General features: G+C 36.4%; 3 protein-coding genes and 1 long non-coding RNA gene across 4 annotated transcripts; 2 read left to right on the top strand and 2 right to left on the bottom strand.

Annotated features, from left to right (window-relative positions):
* Positions 1 to 29: 29 nt before the first annotated feature.
* On the bottom strand, positions 30 to 8,067 carry tmem47 (transmembrane protein 47). The gene is made up of 3 exons (XM_019088597.2): positions 7,608 to 8,067; positions 2,387 to 2,527; positions 30 to 1,870 (listed from the first exon to the last, which is right to left on the bottom strand). The coding sequence occupies exons 1-3, from the start codon at positions 7,840 to 7,842 to the stop codon at positions 1,692 to 1,694; spliced, it is 555 nt and encodes a 184-aa protein (XP_018944142.1). The 5' UTR covers positions 7,843 to 8,067; the 3' UTR covers positions 30 to 1,691.
* Positions 8,068 to 10,936: 2,869 nt separating this feature from the next.
* On the top strand, positions 10,937 to 12,198 carry LOC122138126. Its single transcript, XR_006155329.1, has 3 exons — positions 10,937 to 11,037; positions 11,599 to 11,642; positions 12,135 to 12,198. It is a non-coding gene; the product is annotated as an uncharacterized LOC122138126 (long non-coding RNA).
* Positions 12,199 to 13,852: 1,654 nt separating this feature from the next.
* Positions 13,853 to 17,104, top strand: prrg1 (proline rich Gla (G-carboxyglutamic acid) 1; the record flags this gene model as incomplete). The annotated part of the gene is made up of 1 exon (XM_042730413.1): positions 13,853 to 17,104. A coding segment is annotated over one exon (498 nt), but the record flags the coding sequence as incomplete, so codon positions are not given.
* Positions 17,105 to 18,109: 1,005 nt separating this feature from the next.
* On the bottom strand, positions 18,110 to 23,069 carry cpox (coproporphyrinogen oxidase). Its single transcript, XM_042728935.1, has 7 exons — positions 22,379 to 23,069; positions 21,165 to 21,308; positions 20,837 to 20,947; positions 20,596 to 20,737; positions 20,098 to 20,316; positions 19,225 to 19,329; positions 18,110 to 18,839 (listed from the first exon to the last, which is right to left on the bottom strand). Exons 1-7 carry the CDS (start codon positions 22,917 to 22,919, stop codon positions 18,755 to 18,757), a joined length of 1,347 nt encoding a protein of 448 aa, XP_042584869.1. The 5' UTR covers positions 22,920 to 23,069; the 3' UTR covers positions 18,110 to 18,754.
* Positions 23,070 to 23,408: the final 339 nt, after the last annotated feature.

Below are 23,408 nucleotides of genomic sequence, written 5' to 3' on the forward strand. Positions count from 1 at the left end.
GAATGTAAAAGCATAAGCATACCACATTGTTCTTTTTTTATGTTTATTTGGTTAGTATATAAATTAGTACAACATGTCACAACTGTATTCGGGACAGAAAAATCCCAACAGAAAGAACGCAATCACTCAAACGATACATGCACCCTCATTCAGACACACCAACATGCACACAACAGACTGACAGTGCTAAAAAACAACAACCCTACAGTCTGCCTTTAACTACCTGTTTGGATACTTATGCAAAAGACTAATAATCACTCTTCAGATACCAGTCAAAAAACTAGTCTATATGCAAGGCTTGGTTACACCACAAGACCTAGGTTTTCTATAATGTAAAGTATCTTCTACCAAATCCCTTTTAAACTGAATGAGAGATATGCGTATGTTTCCAGATGTGCACAAATATGGTGACAATTCATGTGCTATGTACATGATCTGTGCTTAAAGTAACATCAGTTTTTCTTAGTGTTTTATGAGAGCAATTATGCTTGGATGCACATCTATGGATAAAGGTGTGGTCACATTGTGTGGTTAAAGGGAAATTTCATGGGAGTGTGGAATTTTACAATGGGTTCAAATTGGTTGTGATTTCGCCACATTGACCAACACAATGTTTTCGAATTAAAAATGATAATTTCAATAGAAATCCAAGCAAATGAGAATTTCACGTGAGAGTGAAATATTTCGCAACTTTTTCAAATTGGTCATGTGAATTTGCCACATCGGCAAACAGAACGTTTCTTGGTTTAAAAGTGATTTCTGTGTGTGTCGTGCTTCATACATCACTACACTATTGACAGTAGACAATGGGCCTTCGAAAGTTATGTAATCATTTTTTAACCATTACTAAAATTTACTGTTGATCAGTGAAATTTTGTGCCGAAATCCATTCATTTCAATAGGAATCTGTGCAATCGTGAGTTTTACATGAAGCAGATTTTCCTCGTATTCAAGTCGGTTACACAAATTCCCCACGCTGACCAACACAAAGCTGCTTGGTTTGAACGTGACTTAAAGCTATTTGACATTGGATCTTTTTTTGCCTGCAAAATCTTGCAAGCGTGACACACCTTAAGCATAAGATTTTTTTAACCAGTTTACAATTACACAGATGTCTTTAGTTTGGCTGATTAGTACTTTACTGTACCAATAACACTGTTTCTTATTTCAAGCTGCATGATTTTTAAACTTTATGTTTTCGGGTGCATTCTAACCAGTTTAATTTAGTCTTTAAACCCTCTATTTTGAATCTTTCAGGTCTCAAGACACGTCTATCATGACAGTTTTATTCTGTCAGAATTGTAGACTTCTGTCTGCCTTGTTTCAGATCCCACCACAGATGGAGGTTCCCCACTGATTACATCACAGACTGGCAGTATTCCTGTGAACATAGATGCTCATCTGACAGTCAGAAGAAGATCAGAGGTGTTAGACTGACATGAGAAGAGAGAGAGATGACATACAGAAAAAGAATGAGAGTTTGATGGTGGGGTTTAACTGCGTGATAGAGTAATCTGAGGGAAAAATAATTATAATCTATGTATCTAACAGCTCGGCATTGTCCTGCATATTAAGGGTCTTTGTGTGTGTTTGCAAAGTCAAGGGTCAGTTCCGAACTAACGTTCAGTGCATGAGCTGCTATCACATCAGTGAAGCGGACATTGAAGTGCATTGTGGGTGTTGTAGCATGTTTAGTAGTAATCTTCATAGTTCTTGGGGTTTAGGCAGTAGAGAATCGCTCCTCCAAAGGAGAAGATGGTGGCTCCCCAGGCCAGACCGTAGCCCCAGTTAAACTCGTGGTATATTCTCAAACTGATGGTCTCGATGAACTTGATGGGATACAGCACCAAACAGCAGGCCTGTAGGACCACTGGGAGAAACAGAAGAGCACTGGCAATGAAATTTGCAATCATCAAAGAGACAAAAGTAGGTTAAGAACATTAAAAGTCTTCGGAACCCTCAATGGGCTTTATTCCTTGATAAGCTCCTCAACAAAGTGAGCGACTTCAAAGCGATGTAAAAATCCTCTCAAAAGAGATGCGAAAATGTCTGTTTCAGATATACCTTACATGTTTTCCCTGTGATGCGTTCATATTGAGAACAACTGATTACTGACGCAGCTGTGTGATGTGGCTTGGAAAAATAATGCATTTGTTGTTTCCTGGTCCATTAGCCGCAGCAGTTGCGTCTTAGAGCCAACAACACATTTTAGATTCATAATACATGAACCCTAATTTAATGCGCATGGAAAACAGAAATGGGATGCCAACTCATTAATGTCTTCAATGTAAGTGTGTGTGTGTGTGTGTGTGTGTGTGTGTGTGTGTGTGTGTGTGTGTGTGTGTGTGTGTGTGTGTGTGTGTGTGCAGGGTTGTGTCTATTTCACCTGCGGCAAAGAGCATAACAGCAACCGGTCGGTAGAAGCGTCTCCTGGAGCGAATGCAGACAGACACCAGGGCCACCAGGAAGGAAAGGAGGATAAGGAACGCTCCACCCAACAACAAAGCCAATGTGGCAATCTGCCAGTCTGTATTAAATCAATACATAAAAACACAACAGATCAGTTCCATATCGTAATACACTGCATGCATTATATTCATATTGTATGAACATTATATCAGAAGAAAGTAAATTCTCATGGGATATATGCATCATTTACTAAATGTGCTGAAGAAACCTTCAAGACTTAAAAAATGAAAATTGTAACAAAAATCTGGTCTCTTTCAAAAGTATTCTATGGCTTCAGAAGACCTGGAATACAGTGGCCTATATGGACCATTTTTTCTGATGTTTTCATGTCCTTTTTGAAGCTTGAAAGCTTCAGTCTCCATTCACAGTGGATAGAAAACAGCAACAAGCGTAGTATTCGGAAATTCTCCTTTTGTGTTCCTTAAAAACCAATGGAATGGAATAAGGAAGAGAAATAACGCTTTTATTAGTTCTCATTAGTTAATACACTAAACTAACAATGACAAACTAACAATGAGCAATACATTTTTACAGTATTTATTTATCTCGGTTAATGTTAGTCGTGGCCTTGGTTTGTCTTTGTTCATTGTTAGTTCATCTTTACTCCGGTCCTTTAAATAATATTATCCGACTTTTGAATTTAATAAATACTTCAGAAGTCATTTTCATTGTTAGTTTACATTATGTAGTCAACTAATGTTAACAAATGGAGCCTTATTATTGTAAAGTGTTACGAGACCATAATGACAGAATTATAATATTTTTTAAATGATTCCTTTAACAGACTCTAACACGCTGGAATGGCAATACACACATGCTTAAAGAATGGCTGACACAAACACTCACATCTTAGGTTTGCATAACTGAAAGAATGAACCTCTATAGGCAGCAGAGAGCTTATCGACAATTCTGGTGGGCTAAATGGGGCATCACCTAATGTATTCCTCCCTCCCTTTCTCTCTCCTTCAGTCCCTCTTGTTTCTGCTTTTCATTCAAGCACTCTGAGACACTCAGCTAGAGTAGGGCCCAGAAATAGCACTGAATCCTCCATGGAACGTAGGAGTGAGGGAGGGGACAAGGAGAAAGAGACAGAGAGGAGGTGCCTGACACAGTATGTCTGCTTCCATATTTGACAACATGAGAGTATATGTGTGGAATTTCACATGTACTTCGGGACGACTCCTGAGGAGTGTCATTAGGTAGACAAAGGGAAATGCATTATGAGTAGACAATCTCTGAGTTTTTTTAAGCTACAGGGAGTCTAGGCTGAGGGAGTCTTTTTTTTCTAATTCGCATATTACATTTACATTTATTTCTCAGCATGTCAAAATTCTTTTAATTAGTCAACAGCGAGTAGATCACATTAAGAGACAAATATGATCCATCAAAATAAAAATAAAAAACAAACAGATACAAACAAACCCATTTAAAAAATTTTATCGATCAAAGTAAAAGATTCAATGACTTGTTTTGAATCATTAATGAATCAGTGTGTGTTCATGAATCAGTTGAGTGGATAATTTCACTGACTGGCTCATAGGACAGGTATTTGTTTTGAATCATGAATGATTCATCGTTTGTGAACAAATCAGTTAAGCAAATGATACAACGACTTTAAGGACTGTCATTTGTGTTGAATCATGAATGAATGGGACTGTCCCAAATGGCACACTTCATGTGCACTTGCAGTCTTGTGGACTTACAGTGGTCAATAGACACTACAGTGGACAGTCAAATTGGTGTTACAGATTTCTACTTGATATTCAAAGCAGCATTTTCGTGAAAGTGTGGACTTGGATTTGGGATGCCATTTGGGACAGTGCCAATCAGTGTTTGTTAACATTTTCGTTGAATAAATGATTCAATGACTCACTCATAAAGAATCAATCAGTGTTTATGAACAAATCAGTTGAGTAAATGATTCAATGACTCATTTAAAAGGACAGTCATATATTTTGAATCATAAATTAATTGGTCTAAATGAATCGGTTGAGTAAATGATTCAATGACACACTCATAAGATAGCAACTTGTTTCATTTCTGAATAAATCATTATTTTTGAACAAATCGTTTGAATGAACAGTTTAGTGACTTACTCATAAAGACTGGTGACTGTTTTTTTCAGTATGGGTGAAGATGGGGAATGTTGAAAATGACTTAACAACAAAAAAAGAATAAGATGTCAGTGTTTACATAGGGCTACCTTGCATCTAAAAATCTCTAAAAATTTTCATTTACATTCTGTTATTCAGGGGTAAGCAAACAATCTGTTGCAACCCATTATAAGTAAAACCATAGACACAGTGTGTTTGCACTGTTACACAATTTACAAGAACATTACAGGAACCACTGGTCATTAATAATGTAAAGGGTTTGTTGTTTAGGTTTGAAATTCTTCTATAACCTGTCTTGTATTACTATATATGAGGCTAACAACAGCAAACTATGGCATTCTGCATCTCTTATATTATGTCACAAATAAGTTTGTCAAGAAAGTTAGAAAAATTACTAATACATTAGAAACAATAACTATGATAATGTTTTTGTTTAGTCATTAAGTGATAAATGATTCAATTACTGTACAAAGAATATTTTAATAATATAAGACATTGATGGCTGTTTGTTTAAATAAAACCATAAAAGCCCTGGATCCTGTTGCAGGGTTTTGTTATTACACAGTGATATCTGTAAATAGAAACATTTTCATCAGCTTGGGAAAATGATCTATAATTTTCTCTGCTGGAAAATAATCATTTCTAGCACTAAATCATGTCAAAACATCATTTTCAGAAATGGCTGAGAGCTGTTCCGGGCCACTTCAGCTTCATTCCACCGTACTATGGTTTCAAACATAAACAAAGCCTTTTTACTAAATAAAGTTTATGATTCAGCATAATAAATACGTCTGTCACCGCAGGAAGTTGGAGAGATGTATCAAAACTGAGCTGCTGATATTCGCTTCTATATAAAAACAAAATTCTGACACCTCGACCTCCAACCCCTCTGGATAGCCACAAAAAGCCTGCAAATCATCAACAAGAGTGTCTTTCTGCCATCTGGGAAAAAGATTTCGACTTTATGTAACCTTGAGGTCTATGTCTGAGGGGTCTCTGGCAGAATGGCGCTTATCCGAAAAACCCTGCAGGACTACAGATGGAAATGAGGATACGAGATAAAAATCAAAACATTCATTACTATAATCTGTTTTTCAGTAAGCAAGTGCCTCTTGGCTAGTTCTTTCAATCTGATACCGTGATGAGGGGAGAAAGAAGTCCAGTGTCATAGACTGATTTACGTCAGTAAGACACAGTGTCTCCACATTCCTTGCCATCCGCAGACGGGAAGAGAAATCAGTGTATACTTTGCACCACGGACTCTACATTGAACTGCTGCCTCTTCTCCAGTCGAGCATAACATCAACACAAAAAGACTCTCACACACTTTCGCCACATTCCTGTTGTTTGCGATTATCTCTCCCCGAGAGCTTTCACAACCTTGCATTTCTGTGTGCAAGTAGGGAGTGCGTTTATGTTGACATATCTATGTTGTTTAATTGACAGAGATAAACTTAAAATGATATCCTGGAGTCGATGAAAGGTTAGCAAGCAAATATGTTGGTATAGCAGGCTGTGGAGTCAGCCGGTAATTGCGACGCTAATGAGATTTAGTTTAATGCATGGCGCATGACACAGAGAAAACACAGAGGAAATGGAGTGACTGATTACAGAAAAGCCCAAAATCAATAATGTGCTGCAGAGGGAAGCCATTCACCCAGGCCGCTCCTTTGGTATTTTGACTTGAGCTTCATGACTTTATATGGAGTCAAACTGTGCTTTTTAAAAATGACGGGACAAGGTCCAGAGCCCAACAAGTTGTTATTGCCAACCAAAGCTAAAATAACATCTTAAATCTTAACGGCGCTTGGCTATCTGTGACTTAACTATTAAAAAATGTGGCTCTGCCAACATACAAAAATGAATATGGAGGGGGAAGTGCCCCCAAACTGCGGTTTATTCGCTAGTAAACTTTTTCACGGACGCCAGCAAGGAAGTTTCTTTTTCAGGGCAAAATGACATTTCTAGAACGCAGCACTTGTTTCCTTGGTAACTAATCTGTCCACATTAGGGCCTCTAGGGAGCTCTCCTCTCAATCTTAACCTCACTCCTTGGCCGGTGAGGAGACCTTAACAAAGGCTCATTTTGTAGACAACAAAAGCAGAATGAAACCCCAGCTGGACCACTGATTCCATCACACATTCCCACATCATCCAAAAGCCCTTCCATCAAACAAGCTGTGAATAAAATACAACGTCCTAGTAAATGTTAAGGATCGATATCAATTAATTAATGAAGCATTCTTCACAAACATTGTCTCTGTAATTAGATTAATCCTGACTTGCTGTAGGCTGGAGAGTCCTTTTATTAAACAGGACGAATTCAAGGTTATGTTACCCCCAAAACCATTAGCTCAAGCCCCAAGCTGTTTTCCTTTGCACTAGCTAGTTTCACTGGGATATTTTTTTTAAGTATTGTACATAAAAAAGTCCTAGTGATTGGTTACTAATTAGCAAATACTCCAACAGTAACTAGTATCTTTTTATCTATGTGTTATATGTACTTACTCATTACATAGTATTAACTATTAAACTACTCAACTGTCTATTCTAACAGTTCGTAACCTATTAAGATTTTAACTTAACTAGAAAAAAAAAAAATTGAAATAAAGAACACAGGTACACAGGTTGAGATAGATCTCAAGTTACATATTTAATAATAGGCTACTAAAGTTGAAATAGATACAAGTAACATTAAAGTCTAAATGTATAAAAACGACTTGTCACCTCTTTTTTAATCTGACGAAGAAATGCAAAAAGCAAATTCTTGACTACTTTCTCAGTATTTAGAAAGAGCTGGTTAAGCATGAGCTGAACAATGAATGATAATGATGCGCTAGGGAGCGAAGGGCCCCTTTTGTTATCTCATAAATCAAATATGTACCTCCAGGGCCATGTTGCAGAGCTCACTAAAGTTAAAAAGACTGCGTCCTTTTTTGTTTTCCCCGCATCTTAAAATATGTATGTGCAACTCATCCTGTTTGAACATTGTTTACTTCAAAGTTACAAAAGTAGCGTCTCTCACCGGTCCCTTTCTGCCCCAGCGTGCTGTCGCACAGCCAGTCCGCGGAGGCAGCGTGCTTCCTGCACGACTCCCACAGGGACAGGTGGTACTGGTCATCCGCGGTGACCCACGCCGGACTCAGCACGGCCCCAACATCCAGGCACAGCGCGAGGAAAATACACACCAGACCCACCAACTTCAGGGGCGTCAACGCCGACACGCGTACTTCCTCCGTTCCGCTCACGGATGAGGCCATGTCGGCTGGATGCGCCGGTGATGAGGAGGAGCGATGCTGCGTTGCGTCGCGGAGAAGCCAGGAACGATGATCCCAGACAATGTTTTTGTTTCCGAAATCGCGATCAGTGTTTAGAATATAGCGGAGCAGCTGCGCGAGAGGGACGCTGTAGCAGCTGCCCTCGCGCTCCTGTGAACGCGACTGCACTGCACATTACTGAAAAATCTCTGCTGCACCTGCAGGGTCCTAGTGCCTAGCTAGAACTCCCTGTTCACAAACCCAGTCTGAACGATTCGTTTACGAGCACAAATGAAACGGTCCGAGCGAATGAACAACAGAATCACCAACAGACTGAACCGAGTCGTACGAAACGCATTTAGTTATTATCATTACATTCATAGAGCAAAAACTAAATTGCTTTAATAGCCAAACCAGTTATACTTATAGAAATAGAATATGTCTATGTGGTGAAAAATAATAGATTTTCGTGTAGCCTATTTATATAGGCTATTAATTTAGCAGACACTTTTATCAAAGCGACAAACAAAACAAGGAACACTACATGCAAAGCCTTTTTCATTCAAGAGATACTTTATTGTCAGTACATATTATATTTAGGTTTGGCTACTGTATGCTTTTGTGAGGTGAATCATGGCTACAGGCAGCAAATAAACTAATTGCTTATAGCCTATTAATAATAGCTACTTAATAGTAGGCTAGTCTATAAAAACATAATAAACATGTGTCGAGAGATTTATAGCATGTTAATAATCTTATGTAACATGGAAGGAACCGTGATGACTTGATGTGTAAAAAGAATCACTGAATCGTTTTCTTGTCCTGTTTTTTGAAGCGGACCGTTCAAAAGAATCGATACGCGGAAATGACGTCCCGTCACTGCTTCTCATATGGCGTTTATGGTGGCATATTTCTCTAACATTCTTTTCCATCATTTGCTATTTTCTCCCATTCTCACTCTTCATTTATCTGTGCTATGTGCTCTCACAAACACGCACATGGAGCAATGTGTCTTATTTCAAACAGACAGTCATTTTTCTTCAAATAATAATTAGAGAGACATACCTGAGCGCTGGATTGCATGATATGAATGCTATCCAAACGTTTTGTGGGAAAGGGAAAATACTTAAATATTTAATCCCAAAATGAAGTGGTGTATAATGTAGCTTATCTAAAACTGTTCATTTAAAAAAATGCCTATTTATTATTTTCTGTAAGTAGATAAACTGCATATCATTAAACAAGTAATCATGAAATTCAAGTCAAAAAACAGATGAATCAGTATCCTCCATTTAGTTTAGTAATAGGGAATGTAAGGTTATGGTCAATGTGCTGCAGCCTGAAAATCCATAAAGTGTTCATGATTGTAAAATCTTTCAAAGGACACCTGAAACTTCATAACACCATCAACATTTTGGCCTTGCTCACAAAAGTCTATAACAGAAAAAAACCCACCCTTAATACATTCTTTGTTCAATTCACAAGATTTTCACTCACATCCACTGTGTAGCACAGCAGCATAAAACATCAAATTCAGTTACTCTTTTCAATTCAGCATGAATGAGCTTTTTCATCTGGGAATAAAGAAAAATAATTCCTTCCGTGTTAAAATTAATGATTGTTGTTTAACAGGTCAGAAATACAGGTTTGCCTTGAAGGTGAAAAATACATTCAGAATGTAACAGACTGGCGGTCTCCAGTTGCCTGAAGGCAGTGTTTTTTTTTTCTTTTTCCACTGCAAAGACATGACCGCCTCTTTCTCCTCTCATCTATTCAGGTCAATAGAAGTTTTTTATTATTATTATTATTATCAAGGGTTTTGTGATAGAGACAGTAATAATAGAGAGAATGAGATACTGTGTGTGTGTGTGTGTGTGTGTGTGTGTGTGTGTGTGTGTGTGTGTGTGTGTGTGTGTGTGTGTGTGTGTGTGTGTGTGTGTGTGTGTGTGTGTGTGTGTGCGTGCGTGTGTGTGCGTGTGTGTGCATGTGTGTGTGTTGCACTCATTTTGTTTCAGAAATGGATGTGTACTGATTTTCAGGACCATTTCTGTTAGCGTTATAAGTGCATTATTTTCTCTAACAATATAAGCAAACATTTAATCAAGAGAAGTAGCTGTAAATAAAGCACACAATATTATAATACATTAAATAGCTAGAATACATTTAAAAAACTGGATGGTGTTATGTCATACAGTTCACTACCTGTCAGAGATATTCAAAAATCAAACTTGCCTCAGTTATATAGCTACATTTACCAGCTTTCCCCTCTGCGTCAGTGAATACAGATAGCTCTGTCCTGGGTATATCTTACCTTTATGTACAGAATATTAAAGTGTGTTTTAAGACATATAGGCCAAATGTGCTTTCTAGCAACTCATCAATTGCCGATTCTAATCAGAGAGAGAAGAAAATGATAGCCCCCAATAAGACATTATTCAAGATAGTGCAACAAGACACACATTGATTTAATGAATCCCTGTTGATTAATACATGTCAGAGCAAGATTACCTTGATAGCAGTACAAGTGTCTGTCCACCACAATATCAGGGACAGTAAATGAGTCTGTACATCACTAAACTTATAACACATACTTCATATTTTGTTTATCTAAATAACTTTTGTTTACATTTAATTACTTTATTACTGTATGCCTGTTATTATTTATTATATATTTCATTTTATTCATTGCTTTTTGGTTAGGCTACTTGTTTATTTGTCCTTTTTTTTTTCTTTACAAGATAAAAAATCCATTACGTAGATATGCTAGAGTTTTATTAGCCTACAAATGTAGCTTACTCTTGAAGCGCACTAAATTTTAAATTAAATTGAAATTATGGAAAAAATAGCCTAGTGTATAAAAACGATTAGATAAAAAGCAACAGTTAAGACCTTGTAGGCTACATGACCGGCGGAAAAAAACTGTTCATCACTGCGTTTTCTGGCAAGCAATTATTATATAAAAGCCGATATAAACATTACAAATTCCTTCCCGTCTCATATATCTACAAAAAAAAAAAAAAAAAAAAAAAAAAAAGAAAGAAAAAAAAAGAGGTTTTTACAAAAGCCTGATTCGCGTTCTGTAATTACACCCCAAACCCCGAGACCCGCGTCAGCGTTCCCATCCAGTCAATTCTGACTCCTGACTGCGCATGCGCCAAATCAGGACATTGGGACGGCGTACGCGTTTGGGTGGAACGGGTAAACAGTTTTTGTTTATTTTATTCATCTTATTTAAAGTCGTAGCTTTTTCTAATTATTATATACAAAACATATAGCTTCGGGCGCGTCGATGGTTATTTTAATTTGTGCCGTTTTTATATATAAAACCGCATCGACAAGCTTCAGTCTATAGTCATCACGTAGCTATGGGGATTGAATTAACGAACACTTTAGAATGACTAACGTTAATCATGTTTTTTTTTTTTAAACGTTTTGAGGCGGCAGCTTTTGTACTCGTCAAAAACATACGTTACGTGTTTTTATTCGTGTGCTGACAATGGTTGACTGTGTCCTGTACATGCTAACGTTAGTACGTGAAGCTAACAGTCCTTGAACCATACAAAATGATTTATGTTTTTGGACAGATTTGTGCTGTTTATTGTGATTTATCATAAGGACACCGCTCTGTAGTGCCTTATGCCGAATTCCATCGAGGATATTGCTGTTGTTTTGAGAAAGTGAAAATGCTTGAGCACAAGTGATATACTGTAAATGGGTGGTCGTTGATTAAATCTGGTCGTCTGTTCTGTCGTTCCCAAGGTCCAGTTTCCCTTTTTGAAAAGCTGCAGGAATCATGGGAGACGGTGAGTCTTCTAATAGTCTTTATTTCTGCCACTGTGTCATATTTTCAAGGATGCTGTTTTGTGTTTCTTAATGTTGCCAAGATATGTAGTGGGTGTGTATGCTGAGGCAGCTTATGATCTCATGGATGTCACGTAAAGGTGATGCATCTTTCTGTCAGCAATTTCCCATTAGTATTAGTCACAGATTGTCAACAGGGGTCATAAATAGTGCTTCTAATATTTGATCCATGCCTAATCAGATAATTATGCATCACAATATAGCATCTGTCAACAGGGGTTGTTTTTTTTGTTTCTAATATTTGTTTCATTGCTGATGAGATGTTTATGCATCACAAAGATACTATGTCTATTTTTGAAGTGTTTTATTTCTCCCACTCTCAATGCTGAGGAACAGTAGGCTACTCTTTCAAAAGCTTCCCTGTGCCTGGGAGAAACCGGCATTTCTGTTTTATTTCTTCTGTGCTGTATGCTTATTGTTTGTATCTCTGCCAGTATTCCTGCCAGCAGATGCCGCGCACTCTGTGCTGCGGAGGCTCCCGAGAGCAAAAAACTGGGTCGGCGCTTTCTGGGATAAACTTTATATTCTTGGAGGAGCTCTTTGTTTAGCCTGTATATGCTCCCACTAAGGGAACATCCAGCGAGATGATGCAGAGAGGAAATTCTCTTGCCAAAGTTATTGCAGGATGTGAAGAAGCCAGTTAGATTTGGCAGTTTTTGATGAATGACGGACAAACAACTAAAAATCAAGTCAGGAATCTTTGGTGTGATTCTGGAGACAGAAAACTGCATACTATGATCTTTGCAAAAAACTGTGAGTTTGGAGTAGATTGGTTGTAATTGTTTTTGAATTTACTTTAAATGAATTTTACTCTGTGTGATTTCATATAGTGGGGTTTTGTGTAGGCAGGAAGTGAAAGACCAAAATAGGCTCACTGGGGTGATCGAGTCAGTTAGAACAAGGGTTCACGGCCAAAACAAGGGGAGTCCGCCAGGATGGTTCCAGAAGAGATTATGTGCATTAGTCACATTTGCATCTGCATCATTCAGATGAAGGATGTTTGAGTTCTGTGCTTTTGGGCGTTTACACTGTTTATACAGTGTATGCAATTTTTTTCATTCCAATATTGCCTGTTTTATGCTGTCACGTTTTATTTTTGTTATATGAAGGATGTTTGAGTTGTGTGCTTTTGGTGGTTTATTTGTGTTTATATATATTTAGTTTTTTGTTTGTTTTTCGTTCTCTCTGATGATTGTGATTTAAAAAAAAAAAAAATCACTACAGGTTTGATGTGCTTGTTTGTAGATATGCACTCAATTGTTGTGTTTGTTTGTTGTTATTTAATAAAGAAAATTTTGACTAAATGTTTATGGAGGTTGTTTGTGTGTGTTTTTGTTGTTTTATTTTGTTTTACTATAGTTGAGTGTTGTTTTAGTTGTGTTGTTTTGTGTGTTTACTTTTTTTGTACAGGGTAGGGGGGAAAATATAATTAATGATTGTGATTAAGGTTTGATGTGCTTGTTTGAAATGCACTCAAGAAAATCAAGAATTTATGGTGATGATTATTAAAAATAATTCACAATAAAGAAAAATTTATTAAGATGTGATGATTATTATTTATACTAAATAAAAATATTAAATGAAATAAAGAAAATCAAGAATTTGAAATCTTTATTTGCTTATTTTTTTATACGTTAAATGGTCAATATTTTATTTTGGTGTAAAACCTTACAGAGCCTTTCAGCCTCAGGCTTTCAGGCTTCCTTTTGAATCATGAATTGGAAGTTGAATTAAAATTTGAATTGGAAGAAGAATTTACTAAATTGTAACAATTGTAATACATTCTGGACAGTGAAGTGTTCTTCCACCCTCGTCCACAAATGTTAATTTAAATAGAAAAACCATAATTTCTTTAATTTAATTCATTTATTTATACTTCCTACATTCTGAAATGTTTTGAAATGCAATTCTACATAATGTTTGCTATTTTAATTCAAATTCAGGAACTGAATTTTAGTTCAAAAGGCATTTTCAGGTCAGTTCTGTGGTGCACAGTCATTGCTTTGTGTTGGTGTGCAATGCAAGTGCAATGCAAATGCAAGTCTTGGTTATCAGTCTTGATGACATTGAAGAGGGTGTGGTTTTTGTTTTCAATACAAACGAGTTTGTTGTGCTTATTATTTACATTTATGCAGACAATGTCCTTATCTAATGGGGTTTTTTTTCACCCTTACAGAGGCGATTCTGGGAGGAGTACCAGCGTGAAAGTAGCCCCAGGCCTGGAGGACTGGAGTCCATTGCCGGTGGTGTTCATTCCCTGTACCTGATCTTACCCCTGCTGTTGGTTTTGCTGCTCATTGCTGCAGTTTCCATCACAGTTTGGAGATGCCACTCACGCAAGAGATCCCAGCAGAGTCCTGCCATTGGGCGCCCACAAAGAGACACAACCCTGTCAGTGGTGTCAATGGACCAGTGGGGTCGGGACTACCATCCTGACATCAGTCCTCACTCAGAGATCAGTGCCCACAGTAGCCCCGCCTACCCAGGCGCTGACCTCACACCTGGGCGGGGCAGTCGGGGTGACCCACCCCCTTCATACGAGGAAGCTGTGGCCCATACAGATATACAGATTGAAGCAGAGCCTCCACCACAATATGAAGACATCATCAGTAACCACGGTAACACGGTTATCCTCTCCCAGGGAAAGTGACGGATCTTCCAGGCATGTTATCCAGCCTCATGTAGGGATGCATTTTGATACCAATACTGTAAACCCTGTCATTCGTTACTCGCTGTGTCTCTCTTCTCTTTTATAGCTGATGTTTTTGCGGGGTGTGAACATGCTTTGGCCGTTTATTTTTAAGTACTAGAAATATTTTTTTACAACTTCACTACTACAGTGACAGGCTTTTCAACTCCAGCACTAGCAAAACAGCTAAACTTCTTTACTTAATGTGAAAAGAAAACAACTAATGCAATAACATTATTCTTATGTTATGTTGTTGTTGTTAAACATTGAATTGGTTTGATTTCAGAGATGTTCGCATAACTCATAACAGCATGAATCCTAATCTTAGCCCAAATCCAGGGACAAGTTACTGTAATGTCATTAGCCATTCTTCCAAGTTAGTAAGTCCTATGAGTGAGAAATTCTTAGAAATGAACTGAATATTTGGTCAGTTGTGGCCAAACATACTAAAACTAAAACATATAATTGTAAATAATCAGTTTCAGAGGAAAAAATGCACAATATTTTCAGGAAGTTGTAAATTGTAATGTTTACTGACATTCTGTACTTCAAGGTTCATTGTAACCTTTATCAATAGCCATGTAACTGAGGTTATATCTATAGAATTGCATAGATGTCACAATGCACTGGACTCACAGCCTCAATGAAATATTGATATTGGGTTGATTTTTTTTTTTTCTCACTAGTTGAGGTGTTAAACACATTTGGTTAGCATGCCAGCTAAATGGATAACCTGTCAGCAGTGTGAATTTGCTTATAATACATTGCTGATAACATTGACCAAACAAATTCAATCCTGATTTTATGTAGCATCGTGGTTGTTAATGTTGAATCAGACTAAGTGGGCACTAAGTCATTTTCACTAAGTCACCAAGACATTTTCAGCAAATTTTCATTTTTGGGTGAACTATTCCTTGAACTGTTGTATCGTGTAAGTGTGGTTTAAGGTTTGCCATTTCAGTCGAGCCACAATGAGTTCAATGGCAAAACATGGTAGACTAAATGATCTACGCAACAGTGCTTTATTTTCTCTCCATAGCTTTGGAGCAATTTAAATGGTCACAGCCTTGTGAAATTTATTCTTATTGTGGCCAAGGATTAAACGGGCATATTACGCATCCCAAGCTGGGAATTCTAGGACAAGCAAGATGAATTGTCCATTGTGGAGGTAATTAATAAGGAGCAAGAAGCATGCTTTTTGTGTGCAGCTGAGTTGAGCTGTGTGCAGACTCCCTTTTAGATTTGTTTTCAGGTAAATAACTTTTGTTTTGTTTCTCTAACCTCTTAGAGAATGTTGAAAAATAACAATTATGACTACCTTTACTATGCTGGTTGTTTTTAACTGAATTCTGGTGTATTTTGAATGTGTTGAAGGCTGTTTTTACACATGGTTTGATTGTTTGAAATAGTAGTTCGATTCAACCCTTTTGCTTTCACACTGTGGTTTTAGGTCAGAATTGAGGCATGTTTGCATTTACAATGCAAGTGTTAGTGTACACTATAAATACAGTGTGCTACAAAGCATAACTCTCCTCCCACGACAAATGACATTTTACTACCACTTTAACCTGACACCTTTTATTATATTATAAAGGTATTCATAATGTAGATCGTAAAGCATTCTGTATTTTTATAAATAATTGTAACCAAAGTTAAAATGCTTTTAAATATTTGCAGATTCCTTGTTACATTTAAAATTGGTTGTTTATCATGTTTTAATGCATAATATTTTCGAAAAGTGTAACAATGAATAGGTAAGTATTGTGGTTACAGTTATTCATGAGATCATACAGTGGATTTTAACATATATATGCACTTCAGGTAAAGTGTTACTGATTGTTCCTCTTGAAATGTCTCTTCAGACTGTTAAAAAACTATTTTGGATATTTGACACTAACTATCAGGTTGGGCTTGTCTGTGTGTTTAACAGCAAGCGGACACCGTTTACCTCATACCATTTATTCCTGGTTTCTGACTCAGAGTCTAGTTTTCAGGCCCAGCTACACTAAACAAAAAGCAAGAGAATTTCAGATTAGGATCCAATTATGGAAACAAGCTGTCCTAGTCCCCTAAAAAAAATTAGAAGGAAAATCTCAAGGAAATATTCAGTATTAAATATCAGGTGTGTGTGTGAGAGAGAGAGAGAAGGAAAGAGAACATAATGGAAAACTCAACGCATTTGTACTTATTCAGTAGCTTTGAGTGAATGCACTTTGTAAAGAAATATTAATTGATGTGTAAAGGAATATTAATTGATGTGTAAGATGTGATAAATTACTAGAGAAAATATGGCAAATGCTGTTTGGTTTATCTTCTTGGCTTTCTACAGTTTATATTCTCAGTTAATCAACAACATGCTCAGCTGACATAAATATGCAAGAAAACCCATCACCAGCACTAACTCAAGAAAGCTTTGTGAAAATCAAAACAGTCTCACTTTGCCTATAATTGTTTGTGTTTTTAAAGGTAATGTGAAATAATACTACCGTCATTTGAAATGCAGTCTGATGATGTTTGGCAGACTTTGACTGATGTTGCTGTACATGTGCAGGCTGATATTTCTGTGGTAGTTCAGAGTGATTGTGGTGGTGTTTATTGCTTAAGCCTTACTCAGAGATACATAATGTGTATATATAAATGTATTAAGAACAAATTTAATTTTTTGTAATGATTGAGCTTGACTTTTATTTGTAATAAAAGTTTTTTTGGCCCTCACTCCTCTTTGTTCTTATACACTTAATTTATTCAACCAAGACAGAGAATTGATCAAAAGTAACTAGGAAGACTTAAAAACTGTTTCCTTCTATTATTCAAAGAATCTTAAAAAAAATAAATGTATAATGGTTTCCACAAAAATATTAAGCAGCACAACTTTTCTCAACATTGATAATACAGAGAATTTACTGAGTAACAAATCATTATCTTAGAATGATTAATGTTAGTAATGGCTGCTAAAAATTCAGCTTTGCTGTCACAGGAATGCAGTTTTTTTTTTTTTTTTTTTTTCAAATATATGAAAACATTTTTTTTTTTAATTGTAATAATTCACATCATTATTGGTAGCATGAGAGACTTTTAAAAACAAAATATCTGACAAATCTAACAAACATTTGAATGGTAGTGTATGAATAAAGTTGATCATAATTTGCCATACACCGTTTTTGTATGACAAGTCTAATACTAAAGCAATATTATTACGTTGTGTTATAATATTATGATATTATGACCATATTACAAATATCTTTATATATATATTTGTTTGACATGTATAGTTTTTGTGTGATATTTTTAATTTGTGTTATAATTATATATATAAAATATACTAAGTCTTACAGTATTCCCTTTTAAATTGAAGAAATCCCAACAAGTTACAAACTAAAATTTGATGTACTTGCTTTAAAATTCAGTGTAATTTCAACATTTACTACCTGAATTACTTTGGCTCCATGCAAACAAGCACACAGAGGTAGTTCTGTCATAACTTCGTTAGCAGATTCACATGCTAAAGTGACTTGCCCAAGCAATGGACACAAAGTTTGTTCTGTTGCCTTGAAGACATCAGATGGATATTATTAACCATGCCTAATATAAACTTGAACACAAACCATTCAGTTTTTATATCAGGAAAGGTTATTAATAGCGTCTCAGAACAGAATGTTTTTTTTTAAGGTTTATGAACACCTATACCACTTTATTGACCAGATTTACCAGTACACCAGATTAAACCACATATAAAAACTTTATTTTGTTTCGTAATACACAGAATTTCAACATTATAATATCCTGAGAATTCTCCTAATTCTGATTCCTATTTTAATATTTGAAAAAAAAAAAAGAAGTACAAGTATAAAGATATGTTAGCACATGACAGGACACAAAACAACCTTGAAGTGAGGCACAAAAAAATTAACAGGGTAAGAAAAGCAATAATGGCACCAGCACACGGTAAACCTGACCCTTTAGACATACGAGATTAACACATCCATTCAAAAACAGCATACCAAAGCCATTACAGGTTTCAAATACACCAGTAGTCATGATTAAAGCAGTGCAAGCAGAAACAAAGCTGTAACTAAGTAACACAGTCACGGGAGTAAACACTGCATCTCCAGTGAATCCACACAGCCAATGGCAGTAATTGTGCAGTGCTGCAGTCAGTCAATAAAAACAATCAATGAGTCAAAAGATGAGAATGTGTCCTGTCTGACAAGCTGATTTTCTGTTTTAGTGAATGTTGTACTTATTGAAGTTGCTGATAGGTTTGGTATCACTGAGCTAATCCAGAGAAAAACCCACCCACCATTTTCACAATTCCCATCCAATAATGCCAATACTGACGACTAGTTAAACTGGTCTTCCTCTCAATCAGATCCATTCTTTAGGGTTCCGTAAGACCTCCAGCATCTCGGCTTCCTTAGTGCCTTTTGTGGGCTCGTGCATGTACTCCCACCTGAAATGAAACATTTATGGTGGGTGAGTTAGTAATATTAAACAATAGATGAATATAATAAAGACAGTTTAAATCAGACTCTAAAGGAAGAAGTTTACTGCAAAACATTACTGTGAGTTATTAAAAGGGTCATATCATGAGGAATCCCATTTTCCTTTATTGTTTGAGGTCATCATATGTGCTCATATTTGTGAAAATCTTTTTGGTGTGGAAAAACTTTTACTTGTGTTATAAGTGGAGCTCAGGGGAAACGTAAAAAAAAAAAAAATTAAATTATATAAGTAAAAAAAGTTCACAAAATGTTATGATAAAAGCTAAAAAGGATGATCCATGGTAACAGGGAGTAGCTAACATGACAATGTTTGCTAAATACAAAGTCCTTTACCTAGCAGTAAGTGGTAGGGACATCAGGATGCTCTCGATGCGAGACCCAGGTGTGGCCAGGCCGAATTTCACCCCTCTGTCATACACTAAATTAAATTCCACATATCTAAGAGACACAAACAGAGTTTGGTTAGCTGCTGAACACTTATATATTACAGACATATACGACAAACATCAAATTAAACTCAAAAAGCAATTACAAATGTAGTAATAACTTTGCTATATATAAAATATAGAAAATGATGACTATTGAATATTATTGAGTTATTTTAGAAATTTAACTAGACTTAAGTCCATCTGAATTCGTTCTGTTAATGATGATTACTGTTCCAAAGTTTGGTGCTTTTTATAATATTTTTTTGTAAGCAATGTCTTATGTTCACCAAGGCTGCATTTATTTGATCAAAACGCAATAAAACAGTACAGTTGTGAAATATTACAATTTGAATTTTGTTTTTATTTAATATATTTCAAAATATAATTGACCCCTATAATTGCAAACCTGCATTTTCATATCTATTACTCCAGTCTTCAGTGTCATATGATCCTTCAGAAATCATTGTAATAAGCTGATTTGATGCTCAAGAAACATTTCTAATTATATTGAAAACTGTTGTGCTGCTCAGTATTTTTGTGGAAACCATGCAACTTTTTTAAGGATTTGTTGATTAATAGAAAGTTGAAGAAAAAAAACAGCATTTGTTTCATTTATTTGAAATATAACTTTTTTTTGATGGCAACTTTTGATGCATCTTTGCTGAATAAAAGTATTCATTTCTCAAAACAAATACTACTCAATCTAAACTTTGAAATGGTATTGTTTTTTAAATATATATATCATTCTACATCAGTATGGACTCCCTCTTTAACCAACCTGCCTCTCCTGACTTGCTGCCAGTCCTTCTCCTCAGGGGTAAAGGAGTCGTTTAGATGTTTGTTTACAATGGGCAGGTAACAAGGCACCACAGTTTTAGCGCAGCTCTTCACAAAATGAAAGACCTCCTCCTGATTGGGGGAATCCAAATCATCAAAAAAGATCCCACCAATGCCTCTCGTCTCCCCTCGGTGACGGACGTAGAAGTAATTGTCACACTTGAGAGAAAAAGAAAATACTGGTGCTAATCTAATATTTAAGGAAAACAACTATTTATTTTTATTTAGTCTCATTCATTCTAAACTGAAAAGAAAATTAAAGGGATGTCTTAAAACAAAAGTGTTGACTCATAAGAAAACAAAACAATAGCTGCAGCAAATAATGGGAAATCTTATCATTGCTGAACAGTTCAAATCCGCCCAGAAGATAAAACGCTCGTGCACCACACACCCATAACAGCTGTAACACACCCCATTCACACTAGAATGAGATTCCTACCACTTTTTGAAGTCTGGGTAATACTTAGGATGGTGCTTGTCACATGCTTCCTTCAGAGTCTTGTGGAAATGGGCGGCATCTTCCAAATCAATATAAACAGGAGTGAGATCCGTTCCTCCACCAAACCACCACTGCTTTGTGCCTGTGACGAGGAGGGAGATGGATAGAGAACATGGGTGGTGGTCCCAGATAACAACATCTCTCTACTCACAGCCTCGACTGACTTGGCAAGAACACTCACCGTCTGCTTCCTCAATCTCAAAGTATCTGTAGTTGAAGTGCACTGTGGGAATGTGGGGGTTTTTCGGGTGTATGACTGAACTCACGCCCATGGCACAGAACGGCAGCTTCCCTGGAACACAGAGATAGTGCTAACCGGCGAAAACAATAAATTAAGCATCAAGTCACGTCCTCTCAATCCCCCTCAACTCCATGAGGCATGACAAATCTTCACAGTAAACGCCTTAAGACCACTGACTAATTCCAAAATTAATAAGAACTAGAAGTTTTAAGGAACTGGTTTCAGTCACACTCTGCATTCACCTCGAAATAGAAAGTCAGTCTCTCACCATCTTTCCCTTTCAGGACTTTTCCACGGCTGCGCATTTGCCTGGCGGCCTCTTCAGTGAGGTTCCCAAACACCACGGACACGTTCACACCCGCTTTCTCAAAAACCTTCCCATCTTGCATCACACAGCTGATGCCACCACCACCTTTATTAGACACAAGAGAAACACGCAATTGGTTTCGTTACAATTCTTCCCACTTTAATCTACATAAGAGACTCTCCCATTTCGTTTCTTTGTTATGAAACATTTGCTTTATATAGTAGATTGTTATAATATATAAAGCACACCTCTTTGTCACAATAATAACTTAATAATAATTAGAATGCAACAATATAAACCTAAGATGCTTTAGGATTACGAATATTCAATTAAGTCAATTATGTCAAAATGAAATGTTTTGAAATAAGTCTGACGCTTAACCAATTACATTATGGTTTTAAAAGGAAAATTTGGAAAGGTTTTTTTTTTTTTTCATTTCTGATTTTGATATTGGATGATAAAATGACCTACCATTTATAGAGAGATGGTATAGTATATAGGGCATTGTATAGATGCATAGTGCGTCATCTGAGACAACTTATATGGCATAATTAAGAAATAAAAAAAATAGAAATTATGACAAACTTTTAAAATTAAGACATAAACAATGATAACAGACATAAAATGTCTAAATGATGAGATAAAAAGTAGAAATTACAACAAAAAATCATATTGACAGAGTCAACATTATTAGATGGAGTGATACTGAAATTTGTCAGAAAGTCAAAATTATGATATTAAGTCGAAATTATTAGATATAAAGTCAAAGATATGTTATAAAAAGTTATAAATTCACCAAAATGTCTACTTGTCAACTTTAATGTTTTTTTTACCAAAACATATTATATATATATATATATATATATATATATATATATATATATATATATATATATATATATATTTTTTTTGTTTCTCACTTATGTGGTGGAAATGGGCTCCCATTTACCTGTAGACACAAACATAAATTAGGACTTTGGACCATCATGTTTGCTCTACTTAAGCATTGTGTGCCACTAGTCATGTTATCGTAAATATAAATGTAATGGTTTATTCATAGCATCACTGAAAATGTTTTCTAAATGAAGCACACATAGAGAAAATAATTATAAATCAATACAAATAAGTTCAACGTTATATTAGTGAGTGAAGTAAGTCAGCAGAAATGAGCTAACCTTCCTTCCTACTCCATCTGTCCACCCTGAACGAGCCTCCATCCACCTCCTCAAGGGCTCTACAGAATTCAGCCTGTGTTTCCATGATGAGCATCTCCATTCTCGTAGACATCGCGTCTTTCCTCTGCTCTAAGACCTTGATGTCAGTGACTGGTACAGACATGAACGACTTGCATCTCTCCCTTATGTTCCCCTCTTCTTCTTCAACCTTGGATATCTTCGTTGCCATCTCAGCCCGCTGAAAGTGACTTACACCTGCCGCCAGGACCCCGGTGACAGCTGCTGCCCCAGCAGCCAGAAATACACCTTTACCGTACCGTCCGAGCGAGATCCTTCCCGGCGATGATTGAGACATCTGTCTCGTTCCTGCTCTTATGAATGACCATTTTCCTCCCGGAAGAAAGGCACATTTACGGAGGGTAGAGTAACGGGCTACGAAAGAGTGGAAATCAGCTGTACCATGCGCAGAGCGGGACACTTGGCACAATCTTGCTATTGATCTCGCTGAGCTGTTTATTGTGCACAAAGCTACAGAAGTCATTTTGTCTACTGAGCGACAACAACGGTCCACGAGCTGCCAGTTGATCAGAGGATCATAAGTGGGTGTAAAGTAACTATATGCAGTTTTGCACGTAGCTTCCCCAACAGTTCTTCCCGCGGAGGCGTGTCGTGACTTTTACATGCGAGTCGAGGTGTATTATGGGAAATCGAGTTTTTTCTTATATAAACTGTGTTTTATTTAATCCTGGAGGGACTACATTTACCAAAAACGTGAAAATACGAGCTATTCGTGATACTTGATTCGTGATAAAAAATATTTTAATAACGTAGTGCCAGGACCTTAAAGTTATTATTCACACTCTGTCACGTTATAAATACCTTTTAAATATTATTATTATTAGTAGTACAATAATATTAATGCACAATAATTGGTGTCATTGTGCTAGGGTTTTTTTTTTTTTTTTTTTTTTTTTTTTTGCTAGAGGTTTTTTTTTTATTATTTTTTTTATTCCAGGAAAGTGTCAGCGTC

The sequence above is a fragment of the Cyprinus carpio genome, chromosome B8 (assembly GCF_018340385.1).
Source record: "Cyprinus carpio isolate SPL01 chromosome B8, ASM1834038v1, whole genome shotgun sequence".
Classification (NCBI taxonomy): Eukaryota; Metazoa; Chordata; class Actinopteri; order Cypriniformes; family Cyprinidae; genus Cyprinus; species Cyprinus carpio.